The sequence below is a fragment of the Leuciscus leuciscus genome (genome assembly GCF_965113295.1).
Source record: "Leuciscus leuciscus genome assembly, chromosome: 17".
NCBI lineage: Eukaryota > Metazoa > Chordata > Actinopteri > Cypriniformes > Leuciscidae > Leuciscus > Leuciscus leuciscus.
Window position 1 is genome coordinate 8,756,162 of NC_138741.1, and position 21,612 is coordinate 8,777,773.

At 36.4% G+C, this 21,612-nt stretch overlaps 4 protein-coding genes across 7 annotated transcripts in view; 1 reads left to right on the plus strand and 3 right to left on the minus strand.

The window, feature by feature from the left end:
- Window positions 1-8,968, minus strand: part of ubr1 (ubiquitin protein ligase E3 component n-recognin 1) — a 34,311-nt gene extending 25,343 nt beyond the window's left edge. The window contains exons 1-9 of one of the 2 annotated variants that reach the window (XM_082143185.1): window positions 8,842-8,968; window positions 7,965-8,082; window positions 6,463-6,728; window positions 3,555-3,633; window positions 3,267-3,377; window positions 920-1,047; window positions 702-840; window positions 554-616; window positions 332-455 (exon numbers count right to left, since the gene is read on the minus strand). In XM_082143185.1, coding sequence (XP_081999311.1) covers window positions 332-455; window positions 554-616; window positions 702-840; window positions 920-1,047; window positions 3,267-3,377; window positions 3,555-3,633; window positions 6,463-6,728; window positions 7,965-8,000 — 946 coding nt within the window. In that variant the 5' untranslated portion in view covers window positions 8,001-8,082; window positions 8,842-8,968. Of the gene's footprint in view, window positions 1-331; window positions 468-553; window positions 617-701; window positions 841-919; window positions 1,048-3,266; window positions 3,378-3,554; window positions 3,634-6,462; window positions 6,729-7,964; window positions 8,083-8,841 lie in introns of both variants that reach the window. The other variant, XM_082143184.1, reaches the window with a different exon arrangement.
- Window positions 8,969-9,117: 149 nt separating this feature from the next.
- gpr132a (G protein-coupled receptor 132a) lies at window positions 9,118-11,722 on the plus strand. The gene is made up of 2 exons (XM_082143331.1): window positions 9,118-9,294; window positions 10,420-11,722. The coding sequence occupies exon 2, from the start codon at window positions 10,439-10,441 to the stop codon at window positions 11,402-11,404; it is 966 nt and encodes a 321-aa protein (XP_081999457.1). The 5' UTR covers window positions 9,118-9,294; window positions 10,420-10,438; the 3' UTR covers window positions 11,405-11,722.
- A 2,698-nt stretch (window positions 11,723-14,420) lies between these two features.
- LOC309479297 (uncharacterized protein) lies at window positions 14,421-19,651 on the minus strand. 3 transcript variants are annotated; one of them, XM_082143351.1, is made up of 7 exons: window positions 19,506-19,651; window positions 17,797-18,285; window positions 17,510-17,667; window positions 16,247-16,388; window positions 15,996-16,064; window positions 15,099-15,239; window positions 14,421-15,018 (listed from the first exon to the last, which is right to left on the minus strand). In XM_082143351.1, exons 2-6 carry the CDS (start codon window positions 18,010-18,012, stop codon window positions 15,135-15,137), a joined length of 690 nt encoding a protein of 229 aa, XP_081999477.1. In that variant the 5' UTR covers window positions 18,013-18,285; window positions 19,506-19,651; the 3' UTR covers window positions 14,421-15,018; window positions 15,099-15,134. The 3 variants fall into 3 exon arrangements, with proteins under 3 accessions (XP_081999477.1, XP_081999476.1, XP_081999478.1); XM_082143350.1 differs by having other exon boundaries at window positions 14,421-15,239; XM_082143352.1 differs by having other exon boundaries at window positions 14,421-15,239; window positions 17,797-18,309; window positions 19,506-19,617.
- A 1,435-nt stretch (window positions 19,652-21,086) lies between these two features.
- Window positions 21,087-21,612, minus strand: part of eprs1 (glutamyl-prolyl-tRNA synthetase 1) — a 31,697-nt gene continuing 31,171 nt past the window's right edge. The window contains exon 34 of the mRNA XM_082143195.1: window positions 21,087-21,531. Coding sequence (XP_081999321.1) covers window positions 21,381-21,531 — 151 coding nt within the window. The 3' untranslated portion in view covers window positions 21,087-21,380. The remainder of the gene's footprint in view (window positions 21,532-21,612) is intronic.

Below are 21,612 nucleotides of genomic sequence, written 5' to 3' on the forward strand. Positions count from 1 at the left end.
CAGCCATGAAACGAATGCCGTGTAAATGTAACTGTTGTGAAAAGTATTGTATCGTTTTACATTTACATTTTACATTTATTCATTTAGCTGACGCTTTTATACAAAGCGACTTACAATTGCTATATATGTCAGAGGTCGCACGCCTCTGGAGCAACTAGGGGTTAAGTGTCTTGCTCAGGGACACATTGGTGTCTCACAGTGGATTCGAACCCGGGTCTCTCACACCAAAGGCATGTGTCTTATCCACTGCGCCACTACCACCCCTGGTTTTAAAAATGGAACAGTTATGAATAAGAACCAGTCCTTAGTTCACGAGTCCTAAATGGTCTACCTGAGTAGCCAATGATCTTCTGGAACCATGCGCCGAGTCTGAGGGCGAAGGTCTGATGGGCCATAACAGCAGTGTGAAGAATCTCCACCCGCAAAGGTCTCTGGATAATGTGCTCTGAGTTACGCTGCACAGGAAACTCAAATGCGAGTTAACAAATTTGAAATAGTCGTCACATCTACAAACAACCAAATGAGTGTATAAAGAGTGTACAAGTATGTTTACCTTGATATTATCCCTGGCGTCTTGACAGGATCTGAGGGTACCTCTCTTCACTGCTTTCCGCCCCTACCATCATAATAACGGCACTATTGAAAAGTCTGTGCATTGACAACGTAAGAGCATGTGGAAAGCGGATGCTAAGAAAACTCACTTCCTTGTCAATGAGTGCAGTGTAGATCTGAGCCTGATTCTGGTCACAGGCGATAGCTCGCTGAAGTGTGTAGATGACGTGGTCATATGAGTGATGTTCATCGTTGTAGAGCACACAGAAGTAGGTGTCTTCTTTCACTCTAAACACAATATTAAATAACATTAACCTTTAACCTTTTTTTTTTTGCTGAAGTTGGTGCACGTAACTGCATATCTCACTTTGGCTTCAGCTCTTCTGATAGTTCATTGTTCTCTTCCCAGACCAGCATGTCTGCCGTGTACCGCAGCAACAGGTGGAACAGCGTCTGAGCCCTTTCTTGAAGACCTGGATCCATCACACACTCATCCTGTGACACACATAACGGAAACTGTCACTGAGAGTCCCTTCGCTTTTAGTTGTTCACAGAATGGTTAAACTTTTTGTATACAATGTTTTCTTCTCACCTACAAAAATCTATTACCGTATTGTTCCAAATATAAGACGACCCTGATTATAAGATGCTTTTATTTAAAAATAATTTTCGGTAACCTTTTAGTTTAAGGTTCAATTCACATGATAACTAGTTGTTATTAGCATGCATATTACCAGGATATTGGCAGTTTATTAGTACTTATAAAGCACATATTAATGCCTTATTTTGCATGACCATATTCTACATCCCTAAAAGGAACACGCCGACTTTTTGGGACTTTAGCTTATTCACCGTATCCCCCAGAGTTAGATAAGTCCATACATACCCTTCTCATCTCTGTACGTGCCGTAACTCTGTCTGACGCACCCACCGCTAGCCTAGCTTAGCACAAAGACTGGAGGTAAACAGCTCCAGCTAGCCTACTGCTCCCAATAAGTGACAAAATAATGCCAACATCTTCCTATTTACATGTTGTGATTTGTATAGTCACAGCGTGTACAAATAACAAGGTCACATGAGACACAGCCATCTTCTAACCGTATACATAATGGGAACTATATTCTCAGAAGGTGAAGCACTGCTACTTGGGCGGAGAGATTATAAACACTTTATGAAACAAATTGTGAAATAGACACTTTATGGCATACCATACAAATAAGCTATAGTCATTTCCAGAAGATTTTACAATGACTGATTTCTCACCTTTTTAAGCATTAGCATGTCAAAAAACACAGGTGTTTGATCGCATCACCTATCTGATCCAGGGGATGTGAATGGTTCTTCCTTAACCCGATCACATAGAGCTGAAAGCGCTGGCCAAGACTAAATCATTCTTACGCCGCATCAAATCGGCCGGTTCAAAGAAACTGACAGGCAAGTGTGTCAGTACGTAGCCGAAATAAGAAATGAGTTGCCTCGCTGGCGGGTATGTTCAGGTCTTTGGCGAAATCCAGTTGGATAACGGCTCTGGTTATAGGCAGCCCCTCATTTCCTTTTTTCAGCTACGTACTGACACCCTTGCCTGTCAATTTGATGAAAATGAGAATTTCAGAGCTCGAGTGGATGAGAAGATTTTCAGTGAATGATTTAAACTGGCCTTTGTCTCACATGACCTTAGTAGATTTGAAATACAGTGCATGAGTCATGTGGACTACTTTGATGATGCCTTTATTTTTGTTTATGGAGCTTGATAGCTCTAGTCCCCATTCACTTTCACGGTGTGGAAAAGAACAGCTTGGGAATTCTGCTAAATACTGGGACAGCAGGCTCACAGGGGGAAGATCACAAAAATAACATCACTGTTGTTTATTCTCATTTGTATATTTGTCTGATATCTGGCAAGAAGTCAAGCTCCCAGAGGCCTTACTGCAGTAACCTTCTAAACATCCTCAATTTTCTGAACACCACCAGAACATCACAATCTGTAACATCTTCTAAAAGCCACTCACTCCAATAAAAGAGTTCAGGTACCGAAAGTGCTCATAAATTGACTGTGCAGCAAAAAGATAAGACACAAAACATGGCAGACCCTTTGAGCAGGATATGATGTTTGTTGTTTTGGTTTAATGCCAATCTGTCATGTTCATTATGTGCATGTTTAGATCTCGCCTGAGGGTGTCAAAGACAAAAAGCCACCTGCTGTTTTCTGACAAAGGTGAGTATGTGGTGAGTGAGTGTGGATCTAGACCCTGATCGGATCACGGCGGATCTATTGAATTATCTGACCACTGAAACAGACCATCTGCTTTCCAGGCCAAAATCCAGGCACACAGCTAGAAATCTGCCATGATTACATCCCATATCAGTACATCCTAGCTTTTGATGGAATACTGGGATTTATACCAAGTCTATTAGTTTCATTCTAACACATTTATTTACTTGTACAACAAACCCTCTCACGAAAGACTTTACTTATTCTTCTACCCCTGTAGTCTGTTTGTTTTTTCCAGCTGGTTTTGCATCACAGCCCTCCTGCGTGTCACTTTCCCACACACTCTGTTTTCCCACAGAGGGAGGGAGGGTTGGGGGTTAGCGAACGCAGGGGCAGAACAGCTCCTCTGACCTCAAGGCAGGAAGTTAGTTCAACAATACCGTTCACGGTAAAAATCTACAACAATCGTTACGTCGATAAGCTTCTGGAGAATGAACCGTACCGTTTCCATAGCAACTGAAGTGCCAGGGTCGTGTTGAGAGCAGCAGGGTCCGGTCTTCCAAGCCTCCAAGTCTCCACAATCGCAAAAACCTCCTCCTGCTGAGGCATGCATCTGCGGTCGCAACGTAAATAATAATAATTAGAATAACAAATACATAATATAATATAATATATAAGAATAAAAAAGTATAAATTGATGTAATTAGTAATTACATTTAAAAAAAATATATCATAAACATTAAAAGTAAAAAAAAAAAACAATAATAATGATGATGATGATGATGAGTACCTTGTAGCGATGACTTTTGTGCACACTCTTCTGGAAGCATTCTATGCAGAGTACACATGTGGGATCTATTGCACAGTCCCTGGAGATACATATAAGGATGATTCAAGGCAAGGAAAGCAAGTAATGAAGACACTAATGACACTTAAGACTAATGGCTGATGAAAACTCAGCTTTGCATCACAGATATAAATTATATTTTAAAGTATATTAGGAATTCCTCCATTATACACATAAACGAAGATCCGCTGCAAGGAGACGCGGTTCTGACACCTGTACCGAACTGTGATGCCAAATCACGACTATGTAGAGAAAAAACTACTGTATGCTTGAGAATTCTGTCCTTTTTAGGATCGCATCTTGTGACGACAAGTCATGTTGTTGTTTCGTTTACATGTCTTTGGTCCGTGTTGCGTTCATATTTCAGTCGAACTGCACCAGAGTTCATTTGGTGTGCACCAACTGCACTATCAGAGCAATCGCACCAGAGTGTGCCAAGTGTGAAAAGTGTGAACACACCCTCAGAAGGGCTGAGTCGATGTTTGCACTATAGATTCAGAAGGGCTTACTACAGCAGTCATAGTGTCAAATGCAACCTGTACATTGAACAGGGCTCCTCATAGTCTCATCATAAAAACTTCATTGATATATTATATATTATAATAAAAATATATATTTATAGTTATTTATACCTCAAATATGCGATTTATATTGAGAAAGGGTCCGTTAGTGATTTTGATTTCAACTTCAGTGAAAGTTACATTACAACATTAGATGGCGGTAAAGACTGTCTTTATGAGGAAGTCAGTAGCAAAGACTTTTATAGTGAAAGTGACTGAAACAAGGTTGTAAACAATAACACGCAGCTTACAAATGCATTGACTAGCGCTGTCATGGGAAATCCCCTTAACTGTTAAAAGGACAAAGACAAATATAATGCTTTCCTCAGCACATCCAAACAGATTTTATGATTACGAATATAAGATTGACCTGAAGAATATCAGCTAGAAGCAGTTAATGCACTTGCTTAGTCGATCTCTCTCTCTCATTATACTCTACTCCACATAATACAATGAAGTGACTCAGCAGTCCTTGTTGCCATTTCTAAAGTGACATTTTAGAGTTAGTAACAGTGGCTTGGGCTCATCTGTTAAACTGTCAACCTGAGATCTGAATCCGTGGCGAAGGAAGAGGGTTTTTAAAGACACTCCATTGTTGTTTCTGATTTATTTACACAGTTGTGCCGTCATACTGTTGTATAAGAATAATATCACACTCGCAACCATGCGATATGGCTCTATATCAGCGTGGCTGTGATTGCCTACGGCACTATGGAGCCATATGGCACGGCTACTCATGTGATATTGCTTAATGCTTATATATAATATGTCTACACCTTGTTCTAATGAGAGGATTTGTGAGCGTGCAGAACTGGACAAAACTCCAGCTTTGAGCAGTTAGTGGATTCTAACTTAAACAGCTCTGATTGGCCATTGCATTCAAGAACTCAACAGACATGTCTGTCATTAGCTTCACTGCTCAATGCTGCAAAACCACGTTGTAAAAATAAACATTTGATGCTCTCCAGAGTGTAAACACAGATGACATGCACAGGATCATTCGCCAAATCGCCAATGTGCTATTATTATTACGGAGCAAACTGATCCTAGACCAGCAGTTATGAGCAGCTTTTCCCTACAAGTCTAAAAGCAATCAGAAGCAGCAGTGGTTGAGTGAGAAAATCCCGTGCCAAATCCAAGTCCAAGACCAGGGGAAGCCTTGCCCAGCCTTACACACTATCTCTATAATTATTTACCTTCATCTATTGTTCCTATTCTATTCATTGGTTATTTTAAGCCTGTTTATAATAGATTTAATTGTTTTCATGAAACTGTTGGCTGGAAATAAATCGCATTTAACTCATTGTCTAATTATTTGTATCCCACGAATTGTAAAATTAAGTAATTTGAGAGTAGGCATTGAGGTCCACCCTATTTCACCAAGGTCCACTCACTTTAAAAATTCTGGCCTCGCCACTAACTTGAATAAGCAAAGTGTGCATTGTCCATTGACCAAGCCTGTCCAATGAACAATGCACATCGAAACAATGCCCAAATACAGAATTACCGGCCCATCAATCAGTCTTGCTGATGTACTCCTTACAAACATACATAGGAGCATAGATATCCATATAAGGCTAGATGTCTTAAGGCGGAGTCTCGAACGGCATCACACCGGCGGCCATCTTGTCACAGGGAAGCTTTCTGGTGAGCTCTGTGGTATCTGAAGTAAGGTGAGTGATCAGCACGAACACAAATCCTCTTATCTCGCTGAAATCTTGACGGATTTACAATCGGTTTGGTTTCTTACAAACGTTATTAACGTGGCTATAATTCTGGATGCTTGAACATGTTTAAATATATAATATTATATTTATTGATAAGTATGCAGTGGCATAGCTACATCTCTGACGTTTATAACAAACCAAACTGTTTGAAAATCGGTAGAAAATTGAGCAAGTTATGGTTATCTAAAGAGTACATGCACCATTAACACAATGTTACGAGTGAGCGAGCTCCCTGTGGCAAGATGGCCGCCGTGTGCGGACGTCGACCTCCATTGGCCAGCAGCGCGAACGAGACATCTAGCCTTTATTATATGATATCTATGCATAGGAGTATGTTACCCGGGCGTCACAGCAAAATGGCTGCCCACTGCTCCCGGTGTGTGTCCACGGTTTGCAGTGAGCGTGTTCACTACTCACTACTCCTAATGTGTGTGCACTAACTTGGATAAGTTAAATGCAGAGGACAAATTCCAGGTATGGGTAACCAAACTTAGCCTTCACATGTCACTTTCAGTTGATGGTGACTGCATAAACTGTGAAGTATTTTTACTTCACCATTCTAACCTGCAGGAGTAGACGGTCTCGCCCTCTTTGAAGACACGTCCACACTGCTGAGCTGATGAGCTGCTGTTGTGTTGCTGTAGCTTCTCCAAGCCCACACAGGGGTCCTCCCCAAAAAGAAAGCACTCCAGAGGATACAGGAGGCGTTCCTCAACCTTTTGCTCCTCCTCTCCTGGTTGTGGCTCTCTCTCTAGGCAGTAAATCAGGGGGACCTGCTCCCCCAAATAGCTGAGTATAGCAGCCCCTCTGTTTGAAGCCTCCTGCCATTTCTGGTGGCAAAAGAAAAAGAGCATAAACAATATATTAAAATAACGAAAAACATGAAATGATCATATGATGAAATATGGAATTTATAATTGTATATGGGTGTTCAAAAATTACATTTTAGCAAACAAAACACTCTCCAAAACACTGTAAAACGGTCAAAGTCAAGCTTGACAACTAGTTTAAAGATTTTCTTTATTGTTGACACAATCTAACAATTATGATGAGTCTGATCACAGTCTTTCCAATCTTTTACAAAAATCTCTTGTAAAATTTTTTTTATTATTGTTCAGACCAGGAAGAAATATGCTTTAATTATAATATAACTTGATGATTGAGTTAACCTCACTGTCTGCCACAGGATCATTCAAGGAAAACCAAGGGTCAGTCCTGACGCATACTTGCGTTTCAAATCTTGCTCAACATTCACAACCTAACTTTTCTAAACTTGTTATATGTTATTTGTGTGTGTGTGTGTGTGTGTGTGTGTGTGTGTGTGTGTGTGTGTGTGTGTGTGTGTGTGTGTATATGTGTGGGGGGTATAAGTATAGGTATAAGTATAAGAGAGTATAAGTTTTGAAGAAGTATAAGTTAGTTAACCACATATTAATTATGGTTAGAATATGCAAGACTACATTATGTACTAGCAAATATCAAATAAAAAACTATTATCAAATATTCTGATTATAAATAATGAAAATATATTTAAAATAAAAAAAGCTGCATTAAAAGGTGGGAAAAAAATTGCACAAGGCCGAAGACCTGGTAAAAATTTTGTCTCTCAAAAGGTCTTATTCACCCCAATTTAAGTGAGAGTGGATCTTTATATATGATTTTCGTCGTTTCGTAAACAAATTAAACTTTTAAAAGCATCAGCCCGAAAATGTAACTAAAAAACATACCATAATTTTCTACCAACCATTTAACACAAAATATTAACAGCTCATGTTACAAATTTAAAGAGACAAAAAACGTACTAAATGCCATAGAATATGCGATGATGTAGAATAGAGCACTGTTAAAATCTGCTGGTTTACATGCTGGATGATAAACAACAATCATGTCAACAAAATCTGGTATCTGACCACAATGTTCATCATTAAATCGTAAATAAAACATAATCTACAGGTTTACCGCACAGATTCAGCATATATCTTTCCCTGCTAAAATCACAATCTATTGAAAAACTCGTGACATGCAATTGCATTTGTGTCTGAAGTGGTTAAAAATCAAATATTTACCGTGCTCAACTGTACACCGTTCAGCGACTCCGCCATGATTCAAATGCCGTAAAGCGTCCCCACAGCAACACATCCAGGACGGATTTGCAACAGTTTAAAAGTCTTGATGTATTCAATCCTTTAATATAACAAAAAAGTTAAATATAGGCAGAGACTATTTATATATAGGCTACATTGAAATTTCATCACAGATTGTAATCAAATTATAAAAGCATGTGGTTTGACATACAAAATTACATAACACAAAAAAATATATAAAAGGTTATAAGAATTATTTTATATAATATAAGAGTAATTATTGAATGTATGACTTTTTATTATTTTAGAGTATCAGTATACTGGAAGATTCAATCAAATTATTATTAACAAGATTTTCATTTTCCCCTCCATTTTTAGTTCAAATTTCATTAAGTCGCAAGGAATAATAATGTGATGATAATGTTGTGTTCCACAGACGAAACAAAGTCAGAATTTGAATTCTTTGTAAAGCAGCCATTTACACACACACACACACACACACACACACACACACACACACACACACACACACACACACACACACACACACACACACACACACACACACACACACACACACACACACACACACACACAAACATTTGTATCCCTGCAGCGCCCTCTGGAGGAACCTTTTGTCTTACGTTCTAAGTGAGTGATTTAACCTTATTAACACTGAGCAGTTGTGTATGCATGCTGTCCAAATATAGTCACGAGAAAAATGTTTTGGGTGTTTATCTAATGTTTAATAATCAGAGATTGCCTTATTCAAATATGACCCCATAGTAAACACAGATGTGTTTAGGACCACGTTGTAGCACGCTTAGGTCAAATGCAACAAAATAAATAGGCTACTTACAGTAAGGGAAAGCGAGTTCAGCCACCACGTGTTTAAAGATAAAATAATGTGAAGAAAAAAAACAATAATAATAATAATAATGTCCACAACTGACGTCGCCTTTTTAAGGAAATGTAAAATAAAATGTTACTCAGATGGCTTGCTGTCTCAAACGTATTTGATACAAAGGTATCAAAACGCATACTATTTGCATACTATTAACCCTCTGTCTACTACACCGTACGTGAGTGACAGCATCTCACACGTAACTGCAGATAATAACTGAACACTTGCTCATCCTTATCACTTCATTTCCTTTTGTCTGTGTTGCTGGACGGATCTAACGCATTCGTGGGGATGAAAAAGAGCGTTCGGGCTTGTATTATATAATATAATATAATTTGACAAATAGGAAAAGAGATTGATGATATGAACACTGAGACTGAGTAGAGTTTCCGCGATCACCTGGAAGAGGTAACTGTTTTATTCGTTATGCAAAATAGTTGTGGATTCAACTTACTTCTTCAAGGGAAACAACCAATGCATCATGTTGTTGAATTGTAAAATCGAATTTGATAAAACTACTGTAGCTACTGTTCTGAAGCTTAAAAATGCTACAAAATAACGCTTTTTAATGCAGCATATCATCTTTTAAGAGCTACTTATTGAACATTTTGACATCATACTTTTGTTATGATGTCAAAATATTATATTATATTGATATAATACTTTCTATTATTTATAAATTCATAAATTTTTATGATTTTGTTAAAAGATGGATAAAAATACTTTTATAATAGTCAGCATTGTTTAAAGCTGGGTGTAGTGGGTTTTTTTTTCTTTCTTTTTTTCTCCTCATTAAAAGCTACACATCTAGAAATGAATAGTACATAAAAATGTTTACAATCATTTATCAGTAGCCTAATAATCTGTTTTATTTACCATGGTGTGGGTCCCTCATGGTGGTCGCCATATTTTCAGTAGGTCACGTGACGATTAGTGGCTTCATAATTCATTCAATTATTTCTGTAAGTTCAACTACATGGTGTGGTCCCATTAGTGAAATTTGAGCAAAGTTTTGCAGGCATAAAAGGTCTGTTGTCTATTGTCAATAGTGTAGCAACATATGTCGCACAACTCGCAGAGAAGTCTCTGTTTCAAACCAAGCAGCTTTTCTGCTAGTAATGCGGTGAATCTCTTGGACAAAGACCTGTTGCAGAATCCGTGAGGAAATCTTTTCCCCTCACTTAAATTTCGCAATTGTGTAATTCTGTAATGGATTTCGCCTGCGAAAATTCCCTGAACAATGTGACCGCACCTTAACTCTGATTAAAATGGCCATCTCAAAAATTGTGAGTTTAGTTTGTCCAATATATTAATACATTGATAAATATAAAAATGTCCTGTATATAGCCTATATAGTATTTTATAATATTTGACTTTGCTGTGGGAAATAATCTGAGTGGAAACAACAACATAGTTCTGAAAATGTATTTATTATACTGTAGCACTGTTTAAGATAGCCTACTATTGCTAACCCCATGTTTCTTTAAATGAAACGCCAATTTAACTATTCTTTTTTTCTATCTTTTTGGATAGTCTCAGCCTCCCAGTGACCATGAACATAACCAGTACAACGTTACCCCCAAACCGCACAAACGGTTGTGAGCCGCCTTACGATGAAGAAAACCCACTTCCACTTGTGGCTCTCTACAGTATAGTCATCACAGTTGGTCTACCTGCTAACCTGATCACAGTCTTCTTCACGCTCATCGAAGTGCGTCGGAAGAACGTTCTAGGAATCTACCTCTTCAGCCTGTCAGTATGTGACCTGATGTATCTAGGTACACTTCCACTCTGGGCCATTTACATCAACAGAGGCCATCACTGGGAATGGGGCTCTCTGGCCTGTAAGGTCACCGGCTATGTGTTCTTCAACAACATGTACATCAGTATCTTCTTGATGTGCTGCATTTCCATGGACCGCTTCGTCGGGGTGGTCTACGCCGTGGAGTCTCGAGGTCTGAGAAAGATGAGGCATGCCGTGATCATCACTCTTGTGATTGTGGCAGTCGTTGCTGTGGGACACGTGCCGGTTTTCATCATGACAGAGGGCAACTCGGAGAAAATGGAGGAGAAGCGGTGCTTCGAGCCAAGCAACCCCTCTGATGTTGTGACGGCACTCAACTATGCCCGCTTCTTCATCGGTTTCTTCATCCCGCTGTGCATTTTAATAGTCTGCAACTTGGCCATCCTTGTTAACGTGCAAGCTAGCACGGGCCTGAAGCTACGGACCAAAGTCAAGATTCGTAACCTGGCCGTGGCTGTCGTCTTGTTCTTTCTGGTCTGCTTCACGCCTTACCATGTCATCCTTTTGCTACGCGCCATCAATTACTCTTTGAAGGGGAAATGTGACTTTGAAAGAAGTGTCTACACACCCTATACGATCTCTTTGGGTTTGTCTACCATCAACAGTGCCATAAATCCAGTTTTCTACGTTCTTACCAGCGACAGTGTTGTTAAGAGGATCCACAAAGGCCTGCAAGGGTTACGAAGCAGCTCAAGATCTTCTTCTTTAGTGTGATTTTTATTTTATTTATTTTTTCTCAACTGGGACTTTATTTACTTTATTTACTTTACTCTTCCTGAAGCCTGTATAACATTTAAAGAATGAATAGAATTTTGAATTTGGTTACACTTTATTTTAAGGTGACATAGATACATTGTACTTACTCAGATAAGTACTACTGAGTAATATTAATTAACTACATGTACTTACTATAGAGTTACGCAAGTACATGTGATAACTACGTCACCTTAAAATAGTGTTACCGAATTTAAATATGAAATGTTCCTGTTATATTTGTTATATTAAAATGAATCATCCATACCTTTGATATCATTACAGTAAATGCAGTATAGCAGACTTCTCAAATAGTTGTGTTTGCATACATCCATCCTCTTTCATTCAAATTACCAACTTTAATCCGTTGCTTAGCTGCATTGGGATATTTTTTCCCCTCACTCGAAATCCCACATCGCATGGATTCCTATTGAAATTGCTGGACTTCGCCCAATTTTTTTTCCGAACAACGGCAAATGGGACACATCTTTTCATACAGCGAAGTGAAAACCTTAAAAACTTAAATTATAAGAGACATTGATACAGTCACAACAAGGGTCCTTTTTATGATATCATTTCCTGCTTTATGTTAGTGACACCATTTGACTTTGGCAGAAAACAAGTTTTTCAAATATTAATAACTACTTAAAGGGATAGTTCACCCAGAAATGAAAATTCTGTCATCATTTACTCACCCTCAAGTTGTTTCAAACCTGTATGAATTTCTTTTTTCTGCTGAACACAAAAGAAGATATTTTGAAAAATGTCGGTAACCAAACAGTTGATGGACCCCAATGACTTCCATAGTAGGGAAAAAAAAAAATATTATGGAAGTCAATGGGGTCCATCAACTGTTTGGTTACCGACATTTTTCAAAATATCTTCTTTTGTGTTCAGCAGAAAAAAGAAATTCATACAGGTTTGAAACAACTTGAGGGTGAGTAAATGATGACAGAATTTTCATTTTTGGGTGAACTATCCCTTTAAGTAGTTATTAATATTTGAAAAACTTGTTTTCTGCCAAAGTCAAATGGTGTCACTAACATAAAGCAGGAAATGATATCATAAAAAGGACCCTTGTTGTGACTGTGTCAATGTCTCTTATAATTTAAGCTAATAATGCATGACATTTCTAAAAAGTTTTATCAAATAATTTAAATACTTTAACCTTATTTATTACTTGGTTACACCACATGACATTTTTAGAGTCATTCATTTGAAACTATAAAAGTTTTCAAAACAATATGAACCTGCCATAAACAAAGAGACCTTTCTAAAAACTTTTGGAAAAAGATTTTTCCATGGTCACTGACCTATTTATCATAGCAATGTCAAAGTGTGAATTCTGGAGAACATTATACAATTTTCGGTGAAGTGATGCGAAAAGCCGCAGACACTTGTAGAGGAAATGGTTAGAGCAAGGTGATGATGTGCAAAAAAAAAGGGGATGTTTTGTCCTGTGTACCTGCATAAAGACACGTAGTTACACAATCAAACACATGTGGCTGATAAAAGGCTTATTTTTTATAAATTAAAATAAATGAAAGGTGGTCAAATGTATCAGTTTGGTGATTCACTGCTCTCTAGAACTACCGAAAGTGAAGTTTGTGTGTTTGGAAGATGCTTTTAGTCAAAGCATTTTATGGTGCATTTAAGGATAAATGTGGTTCTGCCACATCTGATGTTCATATAATCAGCTTTTCATGTTCTTTATTCAAATCAATACAAAACGTTTCCAAAAATAATACATACACATCTATATAGAGACCCGTACAATAAATTATAACAGATGGTAAGACTGCAATCAATCAGTTCTCCCTGAATAGTTCTTGATGCTTTTACCTTTGTGTTGCAGTGAGGACTTTGAGCGTGAGAACGGATGCTCAGATCAAATGTGTTAACTTGTATTTTCTGTGACCTTTTTAACTAGTTGTGAACTTCCTATTTGCTAGGTTTTACCAAATATAGAGTAGTTCTGTTTTCAGTTTGAACACAAGCACAATGACAGGAAGTGTGACAGAATCAGCTTCACATAACTCAGGAGTGCCACATAAAGCTACATGCATCAGTCGACTAAACCAGGCAAACTGTTCAAACTGATGAACATTAAACTTGACTAATTTGGTGATCAATTGTGTTGATATAATTAATAAGCTTGATATCAAATTAGCCCTAAACTGAAATTGGCTATTGTAAGTCACAGGAGTTTACAAAGGCATCCCTTCTAACATAACATACAGGAAGCCCTTTTACATTTTATGAATTGCATATAGGCTACACAGATTCATAATAAAACTAGGTAAGATATTCAGTCAAGAGCAGTGAATGGTTTTCTTTTCTTTTGTTATTCGATTAACATTAACAACATAGACAGCAGCAAGCAGGCCTATGAGGCTGCTGTCACTTTAAGACCTTATATATGAATCCAATATTGGATAATAATAATTTCACCTAACTCTCTACTTTCAGTTTAGACATAAGTGACTGTGTTTAGGTGAATACTCAACAAGACGGCCCTTTTGATACATAGATGTGTGTATTTTAGCGTTCAAGTCACGTTGTCATTCCCTGTCAGTACCGAATTCAGTATTGTACAATATTTATTGTGCTTTTTAATAAATCATCAAGCATATCCCGCTTTTCTTTTCATGCATCCATGTTTATTTTCTGCTCTATCATTTTTAAGCAGTCCTGCTCTGCACGGATACATTTACATACAGAAAATATAGATAAATCTCTATCGATATCGTCATATCACCCAACCCTACTCCGCGCCTCCCGACACATGAAACAACCCTGACTGAGTTATAAGATATACTTTTGTTAAAGCATATACAAAAATTGTGACTGACAAAAATGTTGAATCTGTATTAATGTATTGAGATGTATTGAGTCTAAAAAAATCTGTAATAAGAAAATGTAATAATCTATTTTTAAGACTCATTGACACACCCAACCAGAAATAAATATTATTCCATAAGAGTTTAAACGTCTCTTTTTTATTAAACATTTAAGTTAAATTTTTCAGTCCTTTAAAAAAAATGTAAAATAATAATAATAAAAGGCAAACTGATCTAAAGTGCAGGACAAACTATTAGAGCTGTATATTAATTTATTCTTGTTAAATATTTCCAATATAAATATACCAAATACATTCAAACTTTTAAGATTCAGTTCTCAATAAAAATAACAGATTTAAGAACAGTAAGCAATGAGCTTAGGCAGCAACATATAATTGAATATATAAATAATGATATGGCTGTTAACTTCATATACTTGAGGTTTGATTTTGTTCTTATTAGGCACTTGTTAGTTCTGTTCTAATGCTTATGTTAACAGCCTCTTATTTACAATAGTAGTAAGTGTGTATGTCAAGTAAGTTAGGAAATTCTTCCTGAGCTAGTGTGCATAGTAGTACGTCCCTGTGCTTTTTTCTAGCAGGCTTTACCTGGATATATTTGTGAAAGTGCGTGAAGACCTTACCTGTGCTTGTTTGTGTATACATTAAGGAAAAAAGGAAAAAGTTTGTACTTTGTTTAAAGAGACAGTTTACCCAGGTACTGTGTGTGTGTGTGTGTGTGTGTGTGTGTGTGTGTGTGTGTGTGTGTGTGTGTGTGTGTGTGTGTGTGTGTGTGTGTGTCTGTGTGTGTGTGTCTGTGTGTACATGTGATGTTTATTGCAGAGGATCTTTCTAGTGCTGGTTGGGCCGCAGGTTAATGCTGTACTGGTTGAGCCACTGGCGTGAGATCTGATAGAAGAATCCTGGAGAATTTTGACAGTGTGATGATGGCATCAGCTACAAAAAAAAAGTTTAAAAGTCAATGAACCTGTTAATTATTTACCTTTAATTAATTTCCTCTAAATAATTTTTAAAAAAATACTTAAAAAAATAAATAAAACAAATCGTAGACCACCTAACACCTCAAATTTGGAGGAAACCAGTTTAAAAAATACATAAAAATAAAATAAATAAAAATTCTGTTATCAATTACCATACTCACCCTCATGTCATTCCAAACCTGCATGATTTTTTTTCTTTTGTGGAATAGAAAATATATTCTGAAGAATGTTGGTAACCAAAATATTTTGGTTAACTTTGACTTCTATGTCCAAACAACGTCTCAAAATATATTTTGTGTTCATGACAATTTTCATTTTTGATTGAGTGTAAAAATCATTCTTAGTTTATATCCTACTGTAAGAAATATCTTTATTTTTACCAGTCCATAATTTTGGTAGACTGCCATCTTATTGTGGTTCAATCTCTTAATCTTGACAATCTCTATTCAGTTTTTGCCAAATATTAGTTGTTTTTATGCCTTTTGCAAGACATTTCATGCTTTTCATCTTCCTCCCCATATTGCATGAGAACTGTGACTTGCTTAATAATGTGAAACAACCTCTTTAAGTAGGTTTTACATTTACCTAAAAAGACCTGGCAAACTATTCAACTATTTTGATACCAGTTATCTAAAAATAGATTAGAAATGAAACAAACAAACTCTTTCTTTGAAAAATGATTGTACTGAAATCATACTGATATGTCACCAACCTTGGTTTGAATAAGAGCTCCAGGAGGGTCTTCTGGATTTTCTAGTTCAAGATCAGACAGAGTTGTGGTCTGAAAAAAAAAAAGAAAAGAAAGTTGCTTTATTTTAATAGCACCACAAAGTCTTAATATGTAACAGCACAACCTCTCCCCTTGACAAACCACATGAGGTATCAATCATGTCTAAAGGATGCGGGCTGAGTGATGTGCTAAATCTGAATACTCCGTCCATAGCCATGTCACTCTCTACACACCTGTGAGTCAGCGCGTGCGTCGGGGTGTCTGAGCTGCAGTGATTTCAGCAGTCCTTCACGGGAGTATAGTTTAGGTTTGGGACCGGATAGTCTCAGAATTCTTGACCCAGACTGTAGATGACACCAGAAATGTGCAGCTTGGCTTGATGGGAAAGAGAGAAAGAGACTTTTGACAATGACATTAAGGCTTGTGCGGAGAGTAATAAATCACAACATTTAACTGTGCAAAAATAGTTTGAGCGCATTACAATCAGGGCAAATTATGACAATGTACACACATACTATTAGATTTAAATGTTACATTTTCTGTTTTTACTTACATATTAGTTAAAGATTTAGTAATTTGGCTTTGTGTTTTTGTCATTTTTTAATAATTATAATAATATGTTTTATTTATAAAGCGCCTTTCCCAAGCTCAAGGTCACTGTAAAGATTAGAAAGTTTTAGTTTAGATTGTTTTAGCTATTTTAGTAATTCAGGTTAAATTAAACAAAAGTGAGAAATGTTGCCAAATGTTTTTCAACTAACAAGTAAAAATGATATTTTCCATACAGCTTGAATACATGCTTAATGAGTGTATCTGCATGAATAATAATAATAATAATATCATTATTTTCCAAACATTTTTTTTACAAATATCAGGACATACTCATAAAGTGTTACAATCTGAATCTCTATACGATATAATTTCCAGCTTTATGTTTTTTATGTTTCAATTTTTTTTGGTTGCACCACATGATCTTATTTGTCAGATAAAAGTTTTAAAATATTTAAAATGCCTTAACAAAACTGTATTTTTTATAAAACATTTTCATAATAATAAAATAGGTAACACTTTTGTTTAAGGTCCAATTCTCACGATTAACTACTTGCTTATTAGCATGCATATTACTAGGATATTGGCTGTTTATTAGTACTTATAAAGCATATATTAATGCCATATTCTGCATGACCATATTCTACATCCCTTAATCCAACCTAATACCTAAACTAAACAACTACCTTACTAACTATTAATAAGCAGTAATTAGGACTTTATTGAGGCAAAAGTCTTAGTTAATAGTGATAATTGGAACGTCAAGTCATAGAAGAGTAATATTCAAGTTATTGTTTGTATGATGTGCATTTATAATTGATTTTGTGAATAAATGAATAGATCCGAATAAAAATAAATAAATAAAAAGTAAAGATGGCTGTTGTAATGACTTTGGCTAATCACAAAGCATCTCATAGTGAACAGTAGCAAAAGCAATAGACTTGTACCTTGAAATTGCTGCAGACTGAGAGGGCATGTCTAATGTGCTCTGTTGTAGCTGGGACAATGTAGGGATTTCCATCATGATAAGATTTTTCTCTGCCTCCTCAACTTGAAAGCAGTCATTAAAAATGAACCAGGGATTTACCTTGTCACCATTTTCAGCCTGTAAAACAACAGCGTTAATATCACAATAACACTTAGCACAGACATAACGGTTTGAAAGTATGTATCACCTCTAAATGATTTTAGTATCATGTAACGACAGTTAAATATGCAAAACTGCAGAACGTACGTTTTCAGGAAACTGGAAAGTTCCTGTTTCTGTCACAGGTATGGTTGATAATTCCTCCTTCCTGGTTTTGTCCAGTAATCCGCCCAAGTCTGACACCCCTTTGTCATCTTGCTGGGGTTCTGTCCAGTCCGCAGAACTGAACGTGGACCATTCGTCAAACCCTTCACAACTTTGAAAACCATCTTCACCACAGAGGTCCAACATACATTCCCCCATTACACACAACAACGTAATCCAATAACACCCGTGGCACTATTACAGTTGTGTCTACATCTAGTTGTTCTATCAAACTGTAGCAGGATCAGCAGGGGTTGCCTCTAAATTGTCCTAATTTCTGTTGTTGTCGTCTTTGAAGCTATGCTTTTGGCAGTGTGCAGTTTGCAGGGAGTTCCCATTGTATTTCAGAGGCAGGTTGGATGACACATGCTTCCTTCCAAAGACATTTCCTCAGTTGCTTTGCTTTGATTTCCAGGAAGAGGACCGAGGAATCTGAAGACAGAGAGAAACAAATGTCTGTGGAGTAAAATATTACATTTTACAAACACATTATATTTTATTTACACTTTATTAATCCCTACAGGACAATCGCATATGAGGTATTTAAGAAAGCTTGGTTCCATCGTGGAAAAAAAGGTAAAAAAAATGTTTTTCTTACAATTGCTAGTTTATGTGTCACAATTCTGACTTTTATCTCACAATTCTTAAAAAAGGTCAGAATTGCAAGTTATAATCTCGCAATTGTGAGACATAAAGTCAGAATTATGAGATATAAACTCGTAATTATGATGGGGGGAGATAATCCGTTTGTGAGATAAAAAGTCAAAAAAAAATTTTTTTTTATTCTGTGGCAGAAAACAAGCTTTCATTGGTACTTGTATCTTGTTGGTTATAGAACATTCATTAAACACAATTTAACATTTTTAATAAAAACAGTTGAACAGAATAAAAAAAAAATTGTGCAACAAGTAAACAAAAATATACAACTATTTAGATAAGCGATTTATGAGTTGCTATTTATTAGTACTGTTTATGAGTTGCTGCTTTCTGGCAGACGATCTATGTCTAGATACAATCGTTTTAAGAAATCCTTTGTACCTACATTTTTTATGTGCTTGTGTATATGGTTTATGGATTGTTATGTTTTTGGTCAGTGTATGTGTATGTGGGTACCAGAGTCCAAGACAAATTTACAATAAAGTGTATTGAATTGAATTGAATAGTATGTATTTCTATTCCATGTGTTGTAAACACCTTAAAGATATAAACTATTATGTATTTTCTAACTTTCCAGTTTTACATGACTAATCTTTTACAGCAATAATTATCATTATTATCAAATTCTGTACGTTTTTTTACATTTAAATATTAATTTCATCTGTTAAGCGCTATATGATGTTATATAGAGAATATTACAGTCTGAAAGGAGGGATCTGTAAAGACTGAGAACCACTAAAAATCATAGCTTACGTTGCAAAAAGTTGCTTTTTGACACAAATATGTTTATTTATTTATTTTTTTATCAGTTATCACTTTATCGTATTTTTATTAACGTTGCTTTGCCTTTTCAACAATGTAGAGGTCAGATTAACAGACCAACAGTAAACAGATTAACAGTAAATAAACCTTTTGTGTGATACATTCTCTAATAGTAAACAAACGTCTTGTGGTTAAACGGACTTATACGCCAATAAAAAGACAATCACACTTACCCTCATAAACAAACAGCAATAGATGTAATAAAACGATGATTGCCTATAATAGTTATTCCACGTAGCATTTCCGCAATTTTCTTCCACAAATCTGACGTCACGCGAACAGGCGGAGAGTGTGAAGTGCGCACCTGTACGTTTGACATCACGCCCAGCACGTGCTGTGTTTAGAAGGGTAACCGTCGTACTGCAAAAGTCTCGCGAGATTCACAGTAACTTACATTATCTCGGCTCATTACTATATATTTCTCATAGCCTTCAGTACTTTTTAACCAATTTCACATTCATAAATGCAATTTTACAACAACAACAACAAAACACTTAATGATTTTGTTGACTTAAGTAAGGCTACATGGACACTACTGCCTATCACGATTAGAGAGTCACTATGAATAAGAAAGCTATAAAGAATGTGTTAAATAACAACTTTATCTGAGTTTTAGTGACCTTTGTAAAGCTATTTATTTAATATTTTTATACCTTTTTCTTTTTTATATTATTACCCACTGACAATTTTTTATTTTGGTAGTTGTCTCTCTCTCTCTTTTTGTATGTTCAGTATTTGCATTTGAATGAAAAAGCATTTATAATAAATAATGTTTATTCAACAAAAATAAAATTAAATAATGCTTTTTATAAATAACCTTTATGATGTTTGTAAAAATATTCCTCGTTGGAAAATACTGCTTTCTAGGAAAATTATCTTCTAGCCCCTGCATGGGTGGACGTTTTTCAGAGGTCTATTGATTCACACATTATCATACCAGTTCCAAAATAAAATAAAAACAGTCCTGAAGAGTATAATGACTATCGCCCAGTTAACTTAATCTGCTTTGTTATGAAGTTTGGAGATGATTATGATGTGGAAGTTTAAGGAAGAAGTTTATCAAATTGATACTGGTCCACACCACTGATTCAGACAGATGGATTTATTGCCATCGGATTCCAATCACCGCCATGTTTCTTACACAATGAGGTTCTAATATATACAACACCAAAGCTAGATAGGTTCTTCCAATAGTCTTGTGGTTAGAACATTGATTGACAGCACAGTTGCACTTTGAGTTTCATAAGTTCTAGCCCAGGCTTGAGAACTTTTCCTGCTCTGGTCCCCCTTTCCCTCTTGTCCTACATACTTTTCTATAAAAAAAATAAAAAAAACACCCAAAAATAAATCTTTAAGCTGATGCTGGTTACGCTCCATCCACACACAGAATAGAAGCAGCATCTTTTAAGCCACTACATCAACATCTCTCAACTCTCATCATGTGGGTGGGAGAACGGATTTGGAACGGATAAACCATGTTTAGTGTTTTGTTCTTCCCTTATATATTTTTAAAAATGAATAAAAATTTATATTTTCCTTATTTTGATGGTTTATTTGAACTTGTAGGGACATTAAAAACTATTCCCTCCTGACATCACCTTTGGCCACTACTGTAGTGTAGTAAATGTTTATGTATATAAAGAAGAGTGAAATCCCTTGGTTTATGGAGTGTTACATAATCATTTAAGAAAACACCTTAATTTCTGATCCCCATGTAAACATACCAGACAAGTCACAAAGAGCACAAAAACAACAGAAATTAAGAATCCCTTTATTACAGATTATGTTTTGTTTACAATTGTCAGCAATTTATTTAGGACAAAGATGTGCAAAGGTTTAGTATGGAACAAATATCGCATAGAACATCAAATCTCAGCCTAAAACTCTGCCTGTCAGCTAGTAAATCTGTGACCAGAAAAATAGAGGATTCCTCCAAAATATAGTAATAAGCAGTATTTAGAGTGGTTAGAGATGATGACAGATGTCTTACAGTTATCCTACTAGTGCATTTGATAAGGGGAGTCACTATTTTGGGATGACAGACGTTTTCAGTAACTGCGACCGAACAACGTGTAGAACTGAGCAGGCTCTTTCCCGCTGACGCACATCTGGCCGGCCTGCAGGGTCTTCATCGGGTTGAAGGGGATACACAGACTCTTGGCTCCCATTGAAGGTGCACCAGGCTCCAGGTCTTGATCCCTGGAGACACAGGAAAAAGTGTATGTGTTAAGAGTACCCACTTCTATCTTTTTTCTTTGAATTGATATAATTATATTCTAG

What these genes read in the sequence shown, in the direction of transcription:
- gpr132a (XM_082143331.1), top strand. Translation starts at nt 10,439, where the DNA reads ATGAACATAACCAGTACAACGTTACCCCCAAACCGCACAAACGGTTGT.
- LOC309479297 (XM_082143351.1), bottom strand. Translation starts at nt 18,012, where the DNA reads ATGGGGGAATGTATGTTGGACCTCTGTGGTGAAGATGGTTTTCAAAGT. An exon ending in ACGCACGCGCTGACTCACAG is followed by an intron (nt 16,065 to 16,246) that starts GTGTGTAGAGAG and finishes TTTTTTTTTCAG; the next exon opens with ACCACAACTCTGTCTGATCT. An exon ending in GAGCTCTTATTCAAACCAAG is followed by an intron (nt 15,240 to 15,995) that starts GTTGGTGACATA and finishes TTTTTTTTGTAG; the next exon opens with CTGATGCCATCATCACACTG.